Here is a 19,167-nt window from a genome sequence, read left to right on the forward strand (position 1 = left end):
ACCGCCCTCGACCCACGGTCCAGCGTCCATTTCACCGAGTCAGCCATTTCAATCAGGGCTGGCTCCGTGCTGTGGCCAGACCGGAAGCCATGCTGAGAATCATGCAAAAGCCCATGGGATTCTATGTAATTGGCAAGCTGGTGATGGGCCAATTTTTCCAGGATCTTAGCTGGAGCAGGCCTGTAATTACTCGGGTTGTCCGGATCCGAGTTGGGCTTTTTCAGGATGGGAACCAAGGAGGCATGCTTCCATTTGGCAGGAAACCTACCCATTCTCAACGAGTCGTTCCAAATGTGGTTGAGGAAGGGGTTAAGAAAAGCTGCCAGTTTATTGTATTGCTTCGCGGGCCAGGGATCATTCGGTGATCCGGATTTACAATTAAGCAATTCTGCAATGGAGTCAGCTTCCGATATATCTGCAGATTCTAAAAGGGCAGGGGGCCGTGTAATCTGAGGAATAGGTTCTTCCTCCAGTTCTGCACAGTTGGAAATGGGAAAGGAGGCATATATATTCTCGATTTTTTCCTCAAAAATTCCGATAATTTGTCACAGAGAGACTGGGTAGCAGGCTGGCTCCGGGTCAGCACTTGAGGGTCCGTAAAGGATCTAACAATGCTGAAAATCTCCCTGGAGCTGTGGCTGGCTTTGTTAATTCTGGAGGCCAAATAATCCCTTTTATGCTCCACAATAAATCTGCGGTATTCCTTGAGGGCCATCTTGTAAGTAGCTTTGCTTTCCAAAGAATACTTCTGCCTCCAGATTCGTTCAAGGATTTTACACAAGGCTTTTTTCTGACGAAGCCTGTCGGAATACCAAGGAGCAGATGGTACTGCCCTGAAAGTTTTAATAGGCTTCAGAGGGGCCAATGCCTCCATGGCCTGGCCAATCCAAACATCCAGATTGTCAATGCATCTGTCAAGATCTGAGACAGGAATAGGCTGCAAGTTTTTCAAATGTTCCTGGAGTGATTCTAGAGTGATACGACTCCAGTTTCTCCCTGATGCCTTAGGAATAAGTGAGGGCCTATCTGAATAAGGAATGTCAATCGTAAAGTGGATGAGAAAATGATCTGACCATATGACTGGTACGGGATTAGCTAACTGGATATTTGTCAAGTTGGAGCAGATCAGATCCAATATGTGTCCAGCTTTATGCGTGGGTAGTTCTATTTTTTGGGCTAAACTGCATGCTGCCAACATTGAGACAAAACTATTGCTGTGGGGGCAAGACTCATCATTCACATGGAGATTAAAGTCCCCTAAGCCAGTAAAATTAGCATAACGTGTGCTAGTCTGGACAATATAGTCCGCCAAGACCGGCAGATGTGTCGTACTAGAATGGGGGGGGGGGGGGGGGCGGTAGATCAATACTCCAGGGCAAGAGAAGGAAGGGGATATTTTGATCCTGAAAGGCAATCCCTCAATGCAATCTATTTGGTCATATAGAGGGATAGTAACCGTCCATTTGGACTTATGAATAAGTGCAACACCACCCCCCTGTTTGCCATTGTGTCTGTTAGAACAGATAATACTGTAGCCTTCCGGGATGGCGAGAGAAACAGTAGAGTTTGTGGTATCATTCAGCCATGTTTCAGTGAGGAAAAGGAGATCCCAATTATTGTCCCGAAGGGACTGCCAGATGCCAATGGCATGTTTAACCAGTGATCTACAATTGACCAGAGCCACTTTAAGGCTCATGGAAAAACCTGATCCCCAAGAGAGGTTGAGGCTACGAGCGTGGACCTGACTGTTTCTTGGTTCGAAATGAGGAAGATGGAAATCACAGTCCCTACAAACAGAGTCCCTACTACGAACGTAAGGAGTAAGCAGAGGGCTATGAGGACACCTGAGGGGTCTCAGGGCCATCAACTCTTAACGCTTGTAAATCACCCTGGCGTGGCTAGAGAATCGGGCAGGGGGACCGGCCCCGGCCGCGTCATGGTCGCGGACGGGCGCAGACGGGCTTGCCTTTGGCGTGCTGCCGGCGCGCCCGCTGCGCGGTCGAGAGAGAGCGGCCATATCTATAAGGGGAGGGTGGGAGGGGCCTGGCAACTGTACCGCCAACCCTCCAGTTCCCCCAAGATGGCGGATCGGTGCAAGGAGACCTCCGCGACAGTGCCTAATCGGCTGCGCAGTGTCTTGGGGAGGGGTGCAGGCTTATCAGGAGTAAGTGCAAGATAAAATCAATGTGCAAGAGGCCACAACACTTGGCCATCTCCTTGTTGTACATTGGGAGTTGGCCATCCTAGTGGCGATGGACACAAGCTGATGCCACAAGCTGTGTGCAGCAGGGTATTGATTAGTCCCCACTTCACACAGCCGAATGGCCTGTGCAGCGAGAGGGGGGTTGTGTTGGATGAATTTGATGGTTGGTGACAGACTGCAGCCTCAGGCCATGTGTAGTAGTGGATTGGGCGCCAATGGCGGGGTTGGACGTAGGGCGTGGCTTGAGGTCAGGCCTTGAGGTCACATCCCTGCTACGCACAGCCTTTGTCCATGTGCAGTGGGGGGTTTGGTGGCCACGGGGTGACGCCCTTGTGCAGTGGGGGCGTTAGCTGAATATGATTTTTAAAAAGGCCTAGAGATTCAGTGAGAAAAAAAAAACGTCAAAGTGACATTATAGAGAGTATTGAAAAAGAACCTTAGCTTACATTATAAAACCCCAGAAATGCACTGAAAAAACACAAAGGTTAAAGTGACGTTATAATTAAGTATGGTAATAAGATCTTAGTTTATGTTAAAAAGAAAAGGGAAATTCACTGAAAAACCCAAAGGTTAAAGTGACATTTTATTTAGGTATGGTAATAAGATCTCAGCTTGGATTAAAAGAAAACCAGAAACTTACTGAAAAAATGAAAGTTTATTGTGATGTTATAGTTAGGTGTTGAAATTAGATGAAAACTAACATATGAAAACAAAAACTATGAAATTCCTCCGTATTAGTTTACAGAGTTAAATATAACTTGCACGCCCGCCGAACACTGCTTTTAAGTTCACCTATTACATCACTCATAATGTGTTAAATGACATAACTGGTGACATCACTGATGATCTGCTCCATGGCCCACCAGATTTCACACTGGTACCCCTTACCCCAACATGTCTCATACATGGCCTGAACAAATATGATGACATCAGTATCCATTAGAAGTCCTCTGGCTTCCCTTGTCGGCCTGCACCATCTTCAGAAGCAGCTACATCATTTACTAAGCCATCATGACCAACACCCTGCTTATCTTGAAGACAAGCTCCCCATGTCTGGTGGGTCTCGGCACACCGGCAGTCAGTACACCATCAGACTGAAAACTGAGCAGTGTAAAAAGAAAAACATCACGACAGAAGGCCATATCAATCGATGCACCAAGGAGCTGGAACACCATCCCCGTATCCACCAAGACCGTCCCCACTCTGCTCCAATATAGGAAACAGTTGAAGATGAACCTCTCTAAAGAACACTACATCACAATGCATTAACAGTCCATTGACCAACTTCTTCTTCAGTCGCTCGCAGGCTTTATGCTCCTCTTTGAGCCTCCACAGCATTCCGCTGCTTTTTGGCTAGATCTGTGCTATAGACATTCTGCATCCATACATACAGACTCCTGAAGAAATAAACGCTTAGCCTATGATTGTCCTGCAGCATTGACCACTTTCGAGCCGGCTACGTAGGTTCAGTGTCAGACCTACAGCTAATACAATAATGAATAGTACTATCAACAGTACAAGGAGCCCTTTGAAAACAGAACAAGCCCGAACAGGTGAATACCTAACATGAGCCTTAGGTAAAAGCAAAAAGGGTTAGATGTGAAGATCATGCAGAGCAGCAACTTGAAGAGAAGCAAGGAGTGAATTGTAAGGTCAATGGCAAGTAAGAGAAGGGAAGCCTTCAGCCTACTGATAAATACAAGTTGAAAGTTGAAATTAATGTAGTCTCATTAGTGGGTTCCAGCTTACTTTCTGTCCTTATTTATTTTCTTGGTTATTGTTTGTTTGAATTGCTAGACTGACCATGCAGCAGCGATCTAGCCCATTACTGCCCTGGAGGCTGTGGTGGAACCAGCCCTACTCTTTTTTCACTGACTGGAGAATTTAGGAACGAGTGGGATGCTTTAGCTTCAAGGTATGGAAGGACTGCATACAGGCAAAATAAGGTCGATTAACATAGGCATTTATCAGTATGCAGTGCGCGCGTACTACAGGAGTACTCTTTTACATAATGTTAATGTTTTTTTAACACAAATTTTATTGCAGTTTTTTGAGCCATCATTAATATGTAATTCTACAATTATGGGCTAAAACACCAGTCTATTGGATTATCCATATGCAATTTTAATCACATCTTGCATATTGGTGCTCACATACCTATACCCTTAATCTGTCGTACAACTTGTTCTTTCTTCCTGTATGTACCAATCTGCAAGTGGAATTTGCAATGTTTATGTTTGATAAACTTAACATAACCCACGTTACCCCTCCCTTCTCCCTCCTTCCAGTTGACTAACTGAAAACCCAGCCGGTATTCGCTCAAGTATACCCACCCATACACTTCTATGTACAAGATACTTAACAACAGTGCTGATTGTGCAGTACAGGTTACTACAGTACCTTTTAAGTGCACAGTACCTTTTAAGTGCACACCTGTGCAAATTACACTTCCCTACCCTGTTAACTTTTCTACTTGTGGGATTACACCCAATGATGCAACACCAACGCTTGAATGGCTAGCGGCTATGACTACGCTATTTCAACTGTGTTTTCTTCTGCCACTTGAGTGGTCCCATCACACATTTGAATGCCTCACATAGCATATCTCAGGCCATTGCTTTGGGTATTTTGCTCTGTCCACGCTGTTCTTCCCTGCGTTTCGCAGCGCTTTCGGCTAGGCTCCATTTCACCACTTCCTCCTTCCATGCATCTATTTTTTGGCGGTCTTGTTGCCTTCCACCTTCTAGTGATGAGCTTCTTTGCTGGCAGTAGCACTAAGTTAGCAAATCGTGCCTGCACTTTATACCCCTTCGATTTAGGATATACCCCCAATATGCAGCTCTTTGCCGTATTCCAGGTCTGCCCGCCTACCACGTCCGTTAGCACCTGCGCTATTTGTGTCGCTATGAGAGCCGGGCAGGCCCATATCATATGTACAAACCCTGCCTCTTCTTCTATACATCTCAGGCAGTTTGATGATGCTGTGCGGAACATTTTGTGTATTCTGTGTGGAGTTAGATATACCCTTTGCATAATTATTGGATAAACTTAAATTGCGCATTACGCAACACTACTTTCGGGTAGGCCAGCAGTGTCGCCCATTCCCTATCCGACAGTCCTGTGTCCATGTCAGCCTCCCGTGGGATGCTTAACAGTGCTTTGTCACTCTTATATGACTAGGTGGATTGCCCCCGAAAGGTCCCCTATTAGCAAAAGTGTAAAGAAGGCGCAGCCTTTTCTATTTGTACTAAATGTACATAGACCAGCCCACATAAACCATGAAACTCTGTCTGCTCTGCATGGTGTAGTCCAAAAGGAGCATCTGTCTATACTCTAATTAGCATCCAAGCGCTCTGAAGTTTGTACCTGTAGGTACAGCGAGCGAGAGATCTACGACTTCTCACACTTCACACACCACGGTGAACATCTGTATATATTTTTTAGGCCAATATTCCTTAAAATTGGGATTCATGCTTTCATAGCACCTGATCCAACTCTTCAACTATGATAAGATTATTTCTGGAGTGGCAAGCCTTTTGGGAAAGAATAAAAATAATCGTGTGCCATGCGCAGTGCGTAATGCAAGAGTCTGTGCATGTATGTCACCAACATGCTGCCACTTTCAGAATATTTTTTATTATTTGCCTGAATGTAATATCTCCTAAAATTGAATTTGTTTAGGGTGTCTGACGAACTCACCCCCTCCTCTAAAATATATGCTGCATACCTGAACAACTCCAGAATTCAGAGCAATTGTTGAATGTGGAAGTTTGGAAGGAAGGGAAGAAAGTACACCACAGTCCAGGAATATCTCCCATTTTGAGGGCCTGGTGAGAACGGCAAGTACGAGTAGAGAATAGAATGCTGCAGGAGAGGTATTTTATGTGCTGCAAAATGTCTCTGTGAATATGTCCCAATGTGCTAATTCCACATACATGATTTTTTGCTGCGGGGAAATTAAGCTCCGGGGTTCTGTGCCGCACCCTATATTTTTGAAACATTTCCTCAGTCGTTCTCTATTATTGCCTATACCGTCGTTGGCATTTTGACAGTAGATGGTACCAAAGAAAAAGCAACTACCACATTAAAAAAATATCATTTAGCCCTGCCCTTAGTAATCATATTTTTTTTCAAGACGAGCCAGAATAAGGGAGAATGGGAGACGACGTGAGTCACTTAGACAGACAGACAATACATGGTAAAGCCACGCTTTCCGAACTGACAGCTAAACCTGTTTGAAGCGGAGCGGCTGCGTAAAGACACTGCGCTTAAAGAATGACGCAGCACCGCAGTGGGGCCCCACGGCATTCCGAGCCCTGTGGCGTAAAAGCCGGTTGTGCCGGATATCTCCACCCTAGGGCAGTGTTCACTCCCATCTGATCCGTTTTTCAAAGGCGAGAAAGCACATGAAGAAACAACAACGCGCAGGTAGAATATTTGCTGTTCTTAAAAGAAGTTAATTCAAACCTGCATAGGTTCCATGAAAGCCTATGCTGTACTATGAATATTTCACTCCACCACCCAGCAGGTATGGTGAATCATGCGCCAGTAAACTCTGCAATGAGCTATGTTTAAGGATGAAAAAAAGATTCAGGGCAACTTGCTACAACTGCCACCCTGAAACGATCAGTGTTTGCGAAGCTTTAGCTCAGATGTCCCCTGTTTCAAATAATTCACCATAAATGCTGGGATATGGAGTAAAATATTCATACTACTGCATTAAGGGCTTTTCAAGGAACATATCGCGCTTCAGGGGTTACCACAACATATCGGTGCTACCAGAAATCCTGTTGGTCCTGATGATGACCCTCATATAAGTAATTTAATAGGGTTGAAACGTCGACAAACATACCATTTGACATGGTTTTAAATAATGACGTGGAACATTATATTCTCATACATGTTAATGAAGTTTCCATCCGTATCAGCCACGAGTCTTGGTCATGTGTTTTGTATATACCACTTGCGCACTTAAGTTCACCCGTTTCCCTTTCACTGGGCCGCATTCGTTTTGGAGCACCTTACTGGGCGATACAATGTGTTTGCAAAGATGCTTTTCTTCTTGATGTCATTTATTGAATTGAATAAATCTGATTTGATTCCCGTTCAAGCCGATCTAATTATGGTTGTCCATGGTTGCCGAGGAAGCTGAGGCTTACACTTCCCAATAAGGTACCACTGTTTTTTTTTATTGATTGCCGTGCCCTGGTCCCAGTGTCATTGGGCTGCCCCTTTTATTTATTCCAGCCCATGAATGTGGCTGCCTCTCCGCAGATCACGTAGAGTAGCATCCGTGTTGATATCAGCATGATCAGATTTGTGAATGGTGCCCTTCTTAGGGGGGTTACAAATGAATAACTCCCGCTTTTGGGCGGTGGTGTTTTTATGGTGTATTTGTGAATACTTTTGCATGACCTCGTATGAGGATGCCTTCTGCATGTAGAATTACAATGTGCAGCGATGCAGATCTTAGCAGAATTACTTATTGAGTGAAACATTGGCTGCGGATATCTTCTGTGAGATGCACTTCATATGTTTAATATTAGCTAGGCCAACACAGCCTTCCATCCTTCTAACGTCGGTAAATTGAGTACTATCAAATTAGGCAATTGTAGCAGCTGTCATTTATGGCATTTGGAAACAGCAGAAGTGCATGAAAAGGGAAGAAGTGCATCTTGAAACACTATTATTAAAGTGTTCTTAATATTATTTGTACATGTGTTTGAATACAGAAAGGCAGCAAAATGTAAAGAAATGTCCATTCTATACATTTCCGTTATTATCACCTAGCCGTAAGTCAAGGCTTTAGATCTCTCTCTTGGTAGCCTTTGACAACCAGTGTCATAATTGACTGAGAGGAGTTTCCAAAAATGAGTCTTGTGTATTCCAGAATTTCTATGGCGCTTAACCCCGCGAGAAGCTAGAAGCAGTGGAAGGTTATAAGGTTTTATTCAAAGAAATGTTGCACTTACCTGCCCAACTAAAGAGCTTTCGGAAGAGTCAGGCTCTCTGCCTTTTCTAAGCTCTCCTGTGCACCACGCGTCAAAGAGGCTAGTGCAGGTATGACTGGGTAGACCTTGCTAGCCTCCCAGAATCTAAAGTCAATAACCTGAGAATCGCAAACACCACTTAGCGAGGATTGTACCGAGGTTCTCAGTGGCTCATGTTGTCATGTCCTTCACATGTTGGTTGTGGGCACAACCACCTGTGCACTAACAACTGCTTGCAAGTTCAGACAGCTTAGGCAGAGAAAGGAACAAGTGCTCGGAGAGAGGAAGTGGGATGGTCCTTCTTTAGATGGAGTGAAAATGTTTGCGCCAAGGCCTAACTAGTGGGACTGTCACACTTTAGGGCCCTCGGAGTAACATTTTATCGTTTTTTAATCAGCCAATGGCCTTAAAGAAGGGGGACAAACAAACACAAACAGGTCTGATAATATGTGTCATTTAGACCATTGGGGGCTACCTGCCTGCTAGGTATTTGGCCTCCACTCCCCTGGTGGAGGACCACCCTCTACATTTACAGATCCCCACCTACCTAGCAGAGATCTTTGTGACCAAAGTATATTAGTCACCTCAGCATGTGTGATTACTAATGAAGTGCAAGCTGCCATGCTCTCCTTGGTTCGTTCAGCATTTGTTTTTATTTTTTAGAAACAATCACCCAAATTAGAAAGTCATAAGTCAGCTAGGGTGTTGCTAGTGGAAACCATGTGGCTCCACATCTTAAAATGAGGAGAGGATACAACTGGTTTAACGGAGCAGGTGAACCACCTATTTATGTTGGTTAACCCAGTCCACCAAACTCTAAGGAACCTCTTTTGTCCCAAAATGATAAGCCTACCCAAACCATTTACCTTTCTGCTCTGCATGGGATAGTCCAAGAGGAGCATCTGCCTTATTAGCATCTAAGCGCTGTCAAATTTGTACCTGCAGGTGCCGTGAGCATGAGATCCACGTCTTCTCACACATCATCCACTACAGTGCCGCAGAGAACATCTGTCCATGTTTTTTAGGTCAATTTTCTTAAAATTGCTGTTCGCGCTTTCATAGTACCTGAACAAACTATTCAGTTATGATCAAGAAGATTTCTGCAGTAGCAAGCCTTTTGGGAAAGAATAAAATAAAGCGTCTGTAATGCAAGAACCTATGTAAGCAAATCTACAAAATGCTGCCACTTTTAGACAATTTTTTATTCTTTGCCGAAATATCATATCTCCCAAAATTTAATTTATTTAGGGTGTCTGACAAACTCACTCCCGCCGGTAAAACAGATGCTTCACACCAGAACGACCCCAGAATTCAGAGCAATTGTTGAATGTGGAGGTTTGAAAGGAAGGGAAGAAAGTACACCACAGTGTCTGGACTGCAGCAGCCACAGCAATGGTTGGCACTGATTTTTACAGGTGAAAACTTGAAAGACGAAATATGTTTTATTCTGTCTGTATTGGAGACCAATGCCAATTTCACCTATGTATTAGCAACATTTTCCAACTGCAGTTGTTGATACTGAGTAGATCGAAAAAAAGCTTCTTGGAGTGGGCTTTTATGATCCCAAAAGTTGCACATAAGTGGAGGAAGTGGGCAGGGTACACAGTAAAGGGTAACCTGCCAGATCACACCACGTCTGTGATTCGATGCGCAATCCCGCTTCGAGGACCCTAAAGGATCCTGAACGCTATATGGTCTTCCAGTAGCCAGACAAAGATCCTGAAGATGAGAGCACGAGCTGGGTGGGAAAACCCACATTTAGGGGCCTATTACGATAGCGGATTTCCCGCATCCTCCGGGCCGGCGGAAGCCACCACCGGCCCGGAGGATGCGGGAACACCGCCGCGGATGATTGAAAGACCCACCGCCAAATTAGGATGGCTGGTGGGTCTTGGTATCTGTCCGCCGCTTTTCCGCTTTTGGCTGGCTGTGTCTATCAGACACCGCCAGCCATATTATGATGGAGTAGAAAGTATGCTTTTCCACAGTGGCTTTTCCGCTGTGGAAAAGCATACGGACCTTCACTTCGGGGGCCCGTTGCGGGCCCCCTGGGTGAAGGGAGGGTGGGGGGTGCACATGGGGGGTACCTATTTTACCCCCCTGCATTTGTGTGAACAAAGCGGCAGGCACCACGCGGTGCCTGCCGCTTTGTGCACGCATTTTTAACATTGCGGCGGGTGCAGCTTGAAGCTGCACCCGCCGCAATGTTAAATATAGAGGATGTGACCGCCACCCAGGCGGTCACATCCTAATCTGCACGGAGGGACCGCCGCTGCCCCTGCGGACGGTCCCTCCTACTCTATGGTGGCGGACGGACTCAGGTCCGTCCGCCATCATAATCGGCCTCTAAGTACGAACCAGAATAATTCGGCATTGGTGAGCACAAAGTATCCTTCTGCAGAAAATGTTTAAGAACATATAAAATGGAGGCAGCTCAGTCGGGCATTCACTCTTCGAGGCCTACTACTTTGTGTTCTATTAAGATTAATGGGGTGGAAGCTGATAAGTGGTGTCAACCACAGAAAGTTGACCAGTCCCAGTACCCCATTTGTTGTTTCAATTTGCCTTCAGAACGCATCATTTTGCTCAAGAGGTTCCACCAAGCGCATTGGTGGGGTATGGCCTGACTCAGGAGTCACTTTGGTGTGGTGACGATGGATGGAGGTGGTCAGAGAGATGGAACAGCAATCTTACATTGCAGTCCTAAAAACTAAGAATATATATTAGTATTTGTTATTCATGTTAATTTGTGCATGGCAGTCAAAGGGCGGGCACAATGCTTAGCAATATCCATGGGTGCCTGTTCAACACAGTGCCAGTGGCAGGGGAACCAGTCTCTAATCTTTGCAGATAGTTGAAGGTGGTGGGCACCTTTTTAGGACTTAAGCTTATTTTTCAACATCATTTACAACAAGGGGTGGTGAGGGACAGAGTCTCTGAATTAAGCAGAAAGCTCTCACCCAGTCAAGAGATCAGGGCTAGATCCAACACCGTTTTTTAGCTCACTGCCCCATCCCAGTTTCAGAACCTGGCTGTATGCAAATTAGTCTGTTCCTGTCCCAGTGCATGATGGGAACAGGGCAAACCAAACTACAAAAGCCAATTCTTACACTGGGAAGGAAACAAGCTCCCGGGGACCGGTTTCTGGCATTACAGCCGTCTTCGGCCCGGTTTTCTTGAATCCTGATGGTGCAATGAGCAAGAGTCGCTTGTCTCCTTTCTGGTGAAGAATTGGCTTGGTAGTTTAGTCTACCCTGTTCCCATGATGCACTGGGCCAGGGACAGACTGATTTGCATATAGCCAGGTTCTGAGCTGGGATGGTGCAGTGAGATAAATAACGGTGATGGATCAAGCCCTGATCTTTGGACTGGGTAAGAGTGGTCTGCTTAATTCAGACACTCTGTTCATCACCACCCCCTTTTCTGAATCGTTTTTGGCCACTATAGGTGTGGCAGGGTATACTCAGACATGAGTCCCTTTCTCACTGCACCATCAGGATTCAAGCAAGCCGGGCCGAAGACGGCTGAAATGCCAGAAACCGGTCCCCGGTAGCTTGTCTCCTTTCTGGTGAAGAATTGGCTTGGTAGTTTAGTCTGCCCTGTTCCCATGATGCACTGGGCCAGGGACAGACTGATTTGCATATAGCCAGGTTCTGAGCTCGGATGGTGCAGTGAGATAAATAACGGTGATGGATCAAGCCCTGATCTTTGGACTGGGTAAGAGTGGTCTGCTTAATTCAGACACTCTGTTCATCACCACCCCCTTTTCTGAATCGTTTTTGGCCACTATAGGTGTGGCAGGGTATACTCAGACATGAGTCCCTTTCTCACTGCACCATCAGGATTCAAGCAAGCCGGGCCGAAGACGGCTGAAATGCCAGAAACCGGTCCCCGGTAGCTTGTCTCCTTTCTGGTGAAGAATTGGCTTGGTAGTTTAGTCTGCCCTGTTCCCATGATGCACTGGGCCAGGGACAGACTGATTTGCATATAGCCAGGTTCTGAGCTGGGATGGTGCAGTGAGATAAATAACGGTGATGGATCAAGCCCTGATCTTTGGACTGGGTAAGAGTGGTCTGCTTAATTCAGACACTCTGTTCATCACCACCCCCTTTTCTGAATCGTTATTTTTCAACATCAGCACTGCACTAGCCCACGGCAAGAGGGAGAAAAGGGTGACAAAGGGAGAGGGCAGCCATGAAAAGAACCTGCAAGATTGAAACTAAGAGACAGGATGTGAAGGAAGAAAGAGGCATGGGGAGGAATCAAGACCAGGAAGTTTTGGTAGTGTGCAATGCCAGCACTCGGCGGTGACAGCAGCGGGGTCCTAAGAACAGCCAGGGCCCCTGCACTTATATGCATATTTTTTTTACAAATGTAAGCATTGAGGGGAAATGATATCGCACGCCTTTTAACCACCAATTTCAACACAAGTTGGGCACTTGTCTCACCCGTAGCCCTGCTGCTACCGAGGAGCAGGACGAAAGCAAGGAGCAGAAAAGACAGAAAGTGAATAGGGTTCCCAGGGCGCTGTTTTTTTTCTTCACCCCCCACCGTGCCACCACCACTATTTCTATTGCTTGAGACCATGAGGAACAAGTGCAAGCCAGGGCTGGCAGCTGCAACCCCTGTTCCAGCTAACTGGTGTTCTTGGAAAGGCTCAATCATAGCCGTTTGCCTAAACTAAAGTGAACTTGTATACCAGACATGAATCTAGTTCTACACAAACCATCATTCACGGATGCGAAGACAGACCAAGCTATAAAAATAAACTGAGGAAACAAGCGGTGTGCACATCCAGCCGCTGTTGATGCACGCCTGCGGTTTTAACTCGGTACATTTCCTCAGGGAATCATTAATCCGTGTCTGGCGTGGCTGTTTTGACAGTCCGTAAACCCCTCCCAGCACTTTTGTGCTTCTGAACTTCCCTAAAATCCCTGGAAGGCAGGCTTGCTGATATTATGCGGCAGTGGCCGCTTATATCTACAAGAGAGCCGCAGAGCTTCCCACGGAGCATGTTGTGTCATCAGACAGGGCTTGTGTCTGCGCCCTGCACTGCTGTCTTCTTTTGATAGGCCGAGGGCCACTGAAACCCTGCAGCTATGGAGAACCAAAAGATGTGGCAGATTTGACTAAAAGTGTTCAGCAAGAAAAGGCAAATTGTGCGGCATATGCGGTTTGGCTGCTATTACTTCAACACATATGAATTCAGTTCAGGCAAAAGTGCCGTGTGATTAGTGCCAGTTTAACACCGGGATGCAGCAATCACCACACGAAAGGTAACGGTGCAAAGGGTCTGCCACGGCGTGCCACCACTTGTGGTCTTTTGAATGAACCTTTGATGCGTTTAAATCAGAATAACATTTTCTTGGAATCTGGACTTCATGCAGTGGTTGTGGATTATGCTGCAAGTGTGGGAAATCCATAGTTTTTGCAAAAAAAATCTGGTCGGAGAATTCATTAATGGCGGTGGCCTTGGATAAAGTGCATATTTTCACAATATGAAGGGCACAAGTAAGCCTTGAAGGTTACTTTAAAATGTGTGCGAGGCAAACCGACTTTATGAACCCAGGAGGTATTGTTTTTTTTTTCTTTTTTCTACGCTTTAGAAACTGGTTGGCAGCTAGACTTTTTCAGCTGCTAAAATTGTAGCTCTCCTGATTTTTCACATTTATGTTTTAAGTGACTTAAAAAGATGAACCACAAATACAGATTTCAATGCATATGGACTTAAGGTTTCGTTATACGAATTAGAACTTTGAAAATGACAGCAAACTCCACACTTAATTTACCCAATGCGCTCCGTCCTACTTAAGCGCTACACTTGCTTCATTTTGCTAGTATGGTGAGCCTTGCTTGCCACTCAAGAAATGACCCTCGTCCCTTCAACAGTGACACCACCCTTATGTGAAGCACTTATTAAATATTTGCTGATTGCTGCGCCGTATTGAATGAAGGAAGGTGCACTTGGGAAGTATCCAAAATTCACAATCCTGGTATCATTTAAGGAATGAATCAGAGACTTTACACACTGACACGTCACTGACAAGTGAGCACGCCGCCAGGGTGTGTCTTGTTTTACACATGGAGATTGGCACACATTTTATAGCCGATAAGAACCCAAAGGCCTTTTTTCTACCTGACGTAAAAATATACATGGCCTCCAAATGACTGTATCTTCTCCTCCCAGACCTGAATCAAAACTCGGGGTAATATTTATCAAAGGTTTGCGTCGCGTTTGCACCACTCAACGTGGTGCATGCGCTACACAAACCCTGAAACCAGGCCCTCAGTGGCTTGATAAATCAGGGATAACACAAGACAGAGCAAATCGTTGCTTTGCATTACTCTACCTCAGGGAGGCGTTGCATGGGTGTTCCCAAACAACTTATAGAAATAAACAGGGACCCCCTCAGTGACATGAATTTCCTGGGTCAGGGCAAAGCAAATTATGGCAAAGGTAAATACCCAGGCAAAAATAATAAGAATATCTGGCAAAATAAAATACAATAAAGGTGAGCAAACACAAGGAGGGAAACAGAACAACAACGTGCTATGATAGCATAAAAAATGTCATTATACTCATAAGAATTGATATGGACGTGTTCAATCATACAAAAAGTTTTTTTTAAATACATTAAAAAAAGAACAATTTTTCAATCACAATAATACATAGTATTCAGGGAAATGTTAGAGCATTGATAGTTCCCAGAACTGATTCTGGGAACTATCAATGCTCTAACATTTCCCTGAATACTATGTATTATTGTGATTGAAAAATTGTTCTTTTTTTAATGTATTTAAAAAAAACTTTTTGTATGATTGAACACGTCCATATCAATTCTTATGAGTATAATGACATTTTTTATGCTATCATAGCACGTTGTTGTTCTGTTTCCCTCCTTGTGTTTGCTCAGTTTTATTGTATTTTATTTTGCCAGATATTCTTATTATTTTTGCCTGGGTATTTACCTTTGCCATAATGTTCCCAAACAACTCCCATGGATTTTGACGCAGTCCTAGATTTATCATTACTGGTAGACCTGTGAATGCGCCTAAATGCTACTCCTTCCCAGGGGAGGCGTCATGCGGAGGAATATCCATCAAGGGATTGTTTTTGTGCAGGAATGTGCCCCTTCCTGCACAAAAGCAATCCTGCATGCAGGGCAGGCACCCTTGCACCGTGGTGCAAGGGTGCATGCATGGGCGTTAGGCAGCCCATTGCGTGGCAGTGCTGGGGAAAAGGCAGGAATGCACCCTATTGTGATAAATATGGTGCACTTCTTCCCTTACCCTGTAATGCAGTGGCAGTGCATTAAGGGGACATGCTGTGCTGTGTTACTTTTGAATGAATAGGCCCCTTATACCACAATGGCCACAAATATAGAACACAATTATTTACAAATTCAAAAAGTCAGGTAGCATTGAAAATGAGTCACTAGCTCTAGAATTGGAGTTGGACTTTACCCTCGTCTCCATCGTAGCCCCTCCCTTTCTCTGTGATGTACAATGGCCTGGGGTTGAGTCAAGGGGCGTGGCAAGTAGTGAGGTAGGCTGATGCTGACCGGGATGCAGGGCGCCATCTTGCATTCATCCTAACTCGTTGACATCTCTGCCTCGAATGTATGACATTGTTCTACATTCTGTCCATCAACTGTGTTTTTTGCAATTTTCGACCCCATCACAAGGCACAATGACAGGTCAAGGGACCACGAGTAAGGGCGCGAGGTACGTCTGTCAATATGGCGGGCCGAATAGTATGAGACTGAACTGCCGAATAGGATGCAACCAGCTGTGGTCCGTGCTGGTAACAGCAGTGGACCCGGGTGGACAGATGAGGACGAGGGAAAATTAAATAAATAATTATTTTTCCCTCCCGATCATCCGTCGAAATCCCCCCTTACCTGGCCCTACCACCCCACCGCTCTTACATGCACGGGCCTGCAGCAACTAGAGATAGGGCAGATGCAGGTCGTGCTAGAGCCACAACTAAGGAAGCAGAGTTCTGAAGCATGTTTAATACTAGGCCACCACCATCGTTTGGTTAGGGTTCAGACATAAACATGTACTTATCACTCATACAATTTATCAACCAAAACAAAATACAAAAAAAGCTTAATTTATAGAACTACAAATGTTTTCAAAGAAAACACATCTTTGAAATAAATTCACGTGAAAACAGGTAAAACAAAATTACCTTCTGATAAAAGAAGGCCTTTTTAGGATTTCCTTTAAACACATTCTCCAGGTTATTCTATTTTAAGAAGGTAGTATGCTGTGGGGGGAGGTGAGGGGGCAAGAACAGACGTAGACAGCTAGAACATTATAGGACCATTAGTAGAATGTTTGAAATAGTTCTAAGACGTACAAGCATGTGAAGAAGCAAAGATCTGCCGAAATACCGAGAAGGACTGCACAGAAAACGAGATAAGCACGTATCAACAGATACTTAGCACTGGAGATGGCATGGCAAACAGGTGCATCTTTCCAGAAACTCTGTCAGCTTCACATTGTCAATGACAGAGCATCTCTCAGACCTTCACCTCATTCTGTTATTTTCAGGAAAAAACACCAGCAAAGGAGCTTAGGAGAGACATCCCAAAAGCAGCACTTTAAGTACGTTTGGAAGTCCAACACCACTGCAGAATGAAAGAGTACAACAGCAATTTAACTAATACTAGCTGTGCTCTTTCATCCTCACCAATTATAAATCATCTTTCTTATGTCTACGGTTTTGGTTGAAGGGCACCTGTCATTACTTTGTGGTGGAGCTGTTCCTCAGAGTGAGGTAATTTAAGATATTAGGGGACAGATAGCCAGACTGAGCCAAGGGCATAATGAAACCTAAAGGACCCCCTTAGAAGTACATGAGTGAGGACCTCACACACCCAGGTAGACTTTAGGGGCAAATGTGGCAGGTGGCTGAGGGCCCCTCAGAGGAGCAAGAGCCCCAGCCCCCATGGCTCCCGCACTGAAGGGGACGCGGACCCTCAGGTACGTCCCTGGACTGATCTTGACCAACTGCATAAGGCAAACCAAGGCCACCCCGCCACCAAGAGGGCCCAGCCTCACTAACCCCAAGCCACCCGCCACCAAGAGGGCCCAGCCTCACTCACCCCAGGCCGCCCCGCCACTAGGAGGGCCCAGCCTCACTCACCCCAGGCCACCCGCCACCAAGAGGGCCCAGCCTCACTCACCCCAGGCCGCCCCGCCACTAGGAGGGCCCAGCCTCACTCACCCCAGGCCACCCCGCCACCAAGAGGGCCCAGCCTCACTCACCCCAGACCACCCGACACCAAGAGGGCCCAGCCTCACTCACACCAGGCTGCCCCGCCACCAAGAGGGCCCAGCCTCACTCACCCCAGGCCACCCCGCCACCAAGAGGGCCCAGCCTCACTCACCCCAGACCACCCGACACCAAGAGGGCCCAGCCTCACTCACACCAGGCTGCCCCGCCACCAAGAGGGCCCAGCCTCACTCACCCCAGGCCGCCCAGCAACCAAGAGGGCCCAGCCTCACTCACCCCAGGCCGCCCAGCAACCAAGAGGGCTCAGCCTCACTCACCCCAGGCCCCCCGCCACCAAGAGGGCCCAGCCTCACTCACCCCAGGCCGCCCCGCCACCAAGAGGGCCCAGCCTCACTCACCCCAGGCCACCCCGCCACCAAGAGGGCCCAGCCTCACTCACCCCAGACCACCCCGCCACCAAGAGGGCCGAGCCTCACTCACCCCAGGCCACCCCGCCACCAAGAGGGCTCAGCCTCACTCATCCCAGGCCACCCCGCCACCAAGAGGGCCCAGCCTCACTCACCCCAGGCCGCCCCGCCACCAAGAGGGCCTAGCCTCATTCACCCCAGGCCGCCCCGCCACCAAGAGTGCCTAGCCTCACTCACCCCAGGCCCCCCGCCACCAAGAGGGCCCAGCCTCTCTCACCCCAGGCCCCCCGCCACCAAGAGGGCCCAGCCTCTCTCACCCCAGGCCACCCCGCCACCAAGAGGGCCCAGCCTCACTCACCCCAGGCCCCCCGCCACCAAGAGGGCCCAGCCTCACTCACCCCAGGCCCCCCGCCACCAAGAGGGCCCAGCCTCTCTCACCCCAGGCCGCCCCGCCACCAAGAGGGCCTAGCCTCATTCACCCCAGGCCGCCCGCCACCAAGAGGGCCCAGCCTCACTCACCCCAGACCACCCCGCCACCAAGAGGGCTCAGCCTCACTCACCCCAGGCCGTCCCGCCACCAAGAGTGCCCAGCCTCACTCACCCCAGGCCGCTTCCACACAAAGGGGATGGAGGGCTTCTCGCTGTAGAAGAGAGACGCCTCATTGGCCGGGAAGTCCGAGTCCTCAAACAGCACCCCCTTCTTCTGGCACTCTTGCTTCAGCTGCTCGAAGGTCTTGCCAGAAGAGTGGGTGGGCTTGGAGTTCTCCGGCAGGGGGGTCTCCTTCAGGTTTGGGTCCTGGAAGCGGTGAGGCATCTTCCTCAGCGACGGAGATGTCCTCTCCAATAGTGTTAGCAGCAGGAGCGTGAGAGGACAAGTGAGCGCCTCCTGCCAGAGCCCACCGCCAGGACAGACAGACTCGAACTGGCGGAACCTGAAGCGTGAGTGTGCTGAAAGGGAAGAAAGGCTGCCCAGCCGCTCCCTGTTTCTGGCCACCTGTTTGAGCTGACAGAGACCTGCCCCTCTGTCAGCCTGCAATAAGGAGGGAGGGCAACGCCTCGAGAGCAAATACCACACACATATTTCCCCTCTCGCCTCTTTCACCTGCAGCAGGTTTCTTTCTGCATGGCTATACGCACACCTCGGCTTTACTTCTCGCCGAAGGGTGAAACCTAAAACAATGTATTGATTAAGAAATATTTTGGGACACTTTAAAACATGTCTCACTCAAAAAATCACTTCTGAAAAAAAAGTGTAGGTCATGTTGGAGTGACACGTAAGGGGAATTGTTTCAAATATAGAAATTTGACTAATGTTTACTCAGA

At 47.2% G+C, this 19,167-nt stretch overlaps 1 protein-coding gene across 1 annotated transcript in view; it reads right to left on the reverse strand.

Annotated features, from left to right (window-relative positions):
• Window positions 1-18,876, reverse strand: part of CAPN9 (calpain 9) — a 301,607-nt gene extending 282,731 nt beyond the window's left edge. The window contains exon 1 of the mRNA XM_086927144.1: window positions 18,446-18,876. Within this exon, the coding sequence (XP_086783270.1) occupies window positions 18,446-18,658 (213 nt within the window). The 5' untranslated portion in view covers window positions 18,659-18,876. The remainder of the gene's footprint in view (window positions 1-18,445) is intronic.
• Window positions 18,877-19,167: the final 291 nt, after the last annotated feature.

Source organism: Lissotriton vulgaris, chromosome 6, assembly GCF_964263255.1.
Source record: "Lissotriton vulgaris chromosome 6, aLisVul1.2, whole genome shotgun sequence".
Classification (NCBI taxonomy): domain Eukaryota; kingdom Metazoa; phylum Chordata; class Amphibia; order Caudata; family Salamandridae; genus Lissotriton; species Lissotriton vulgaris.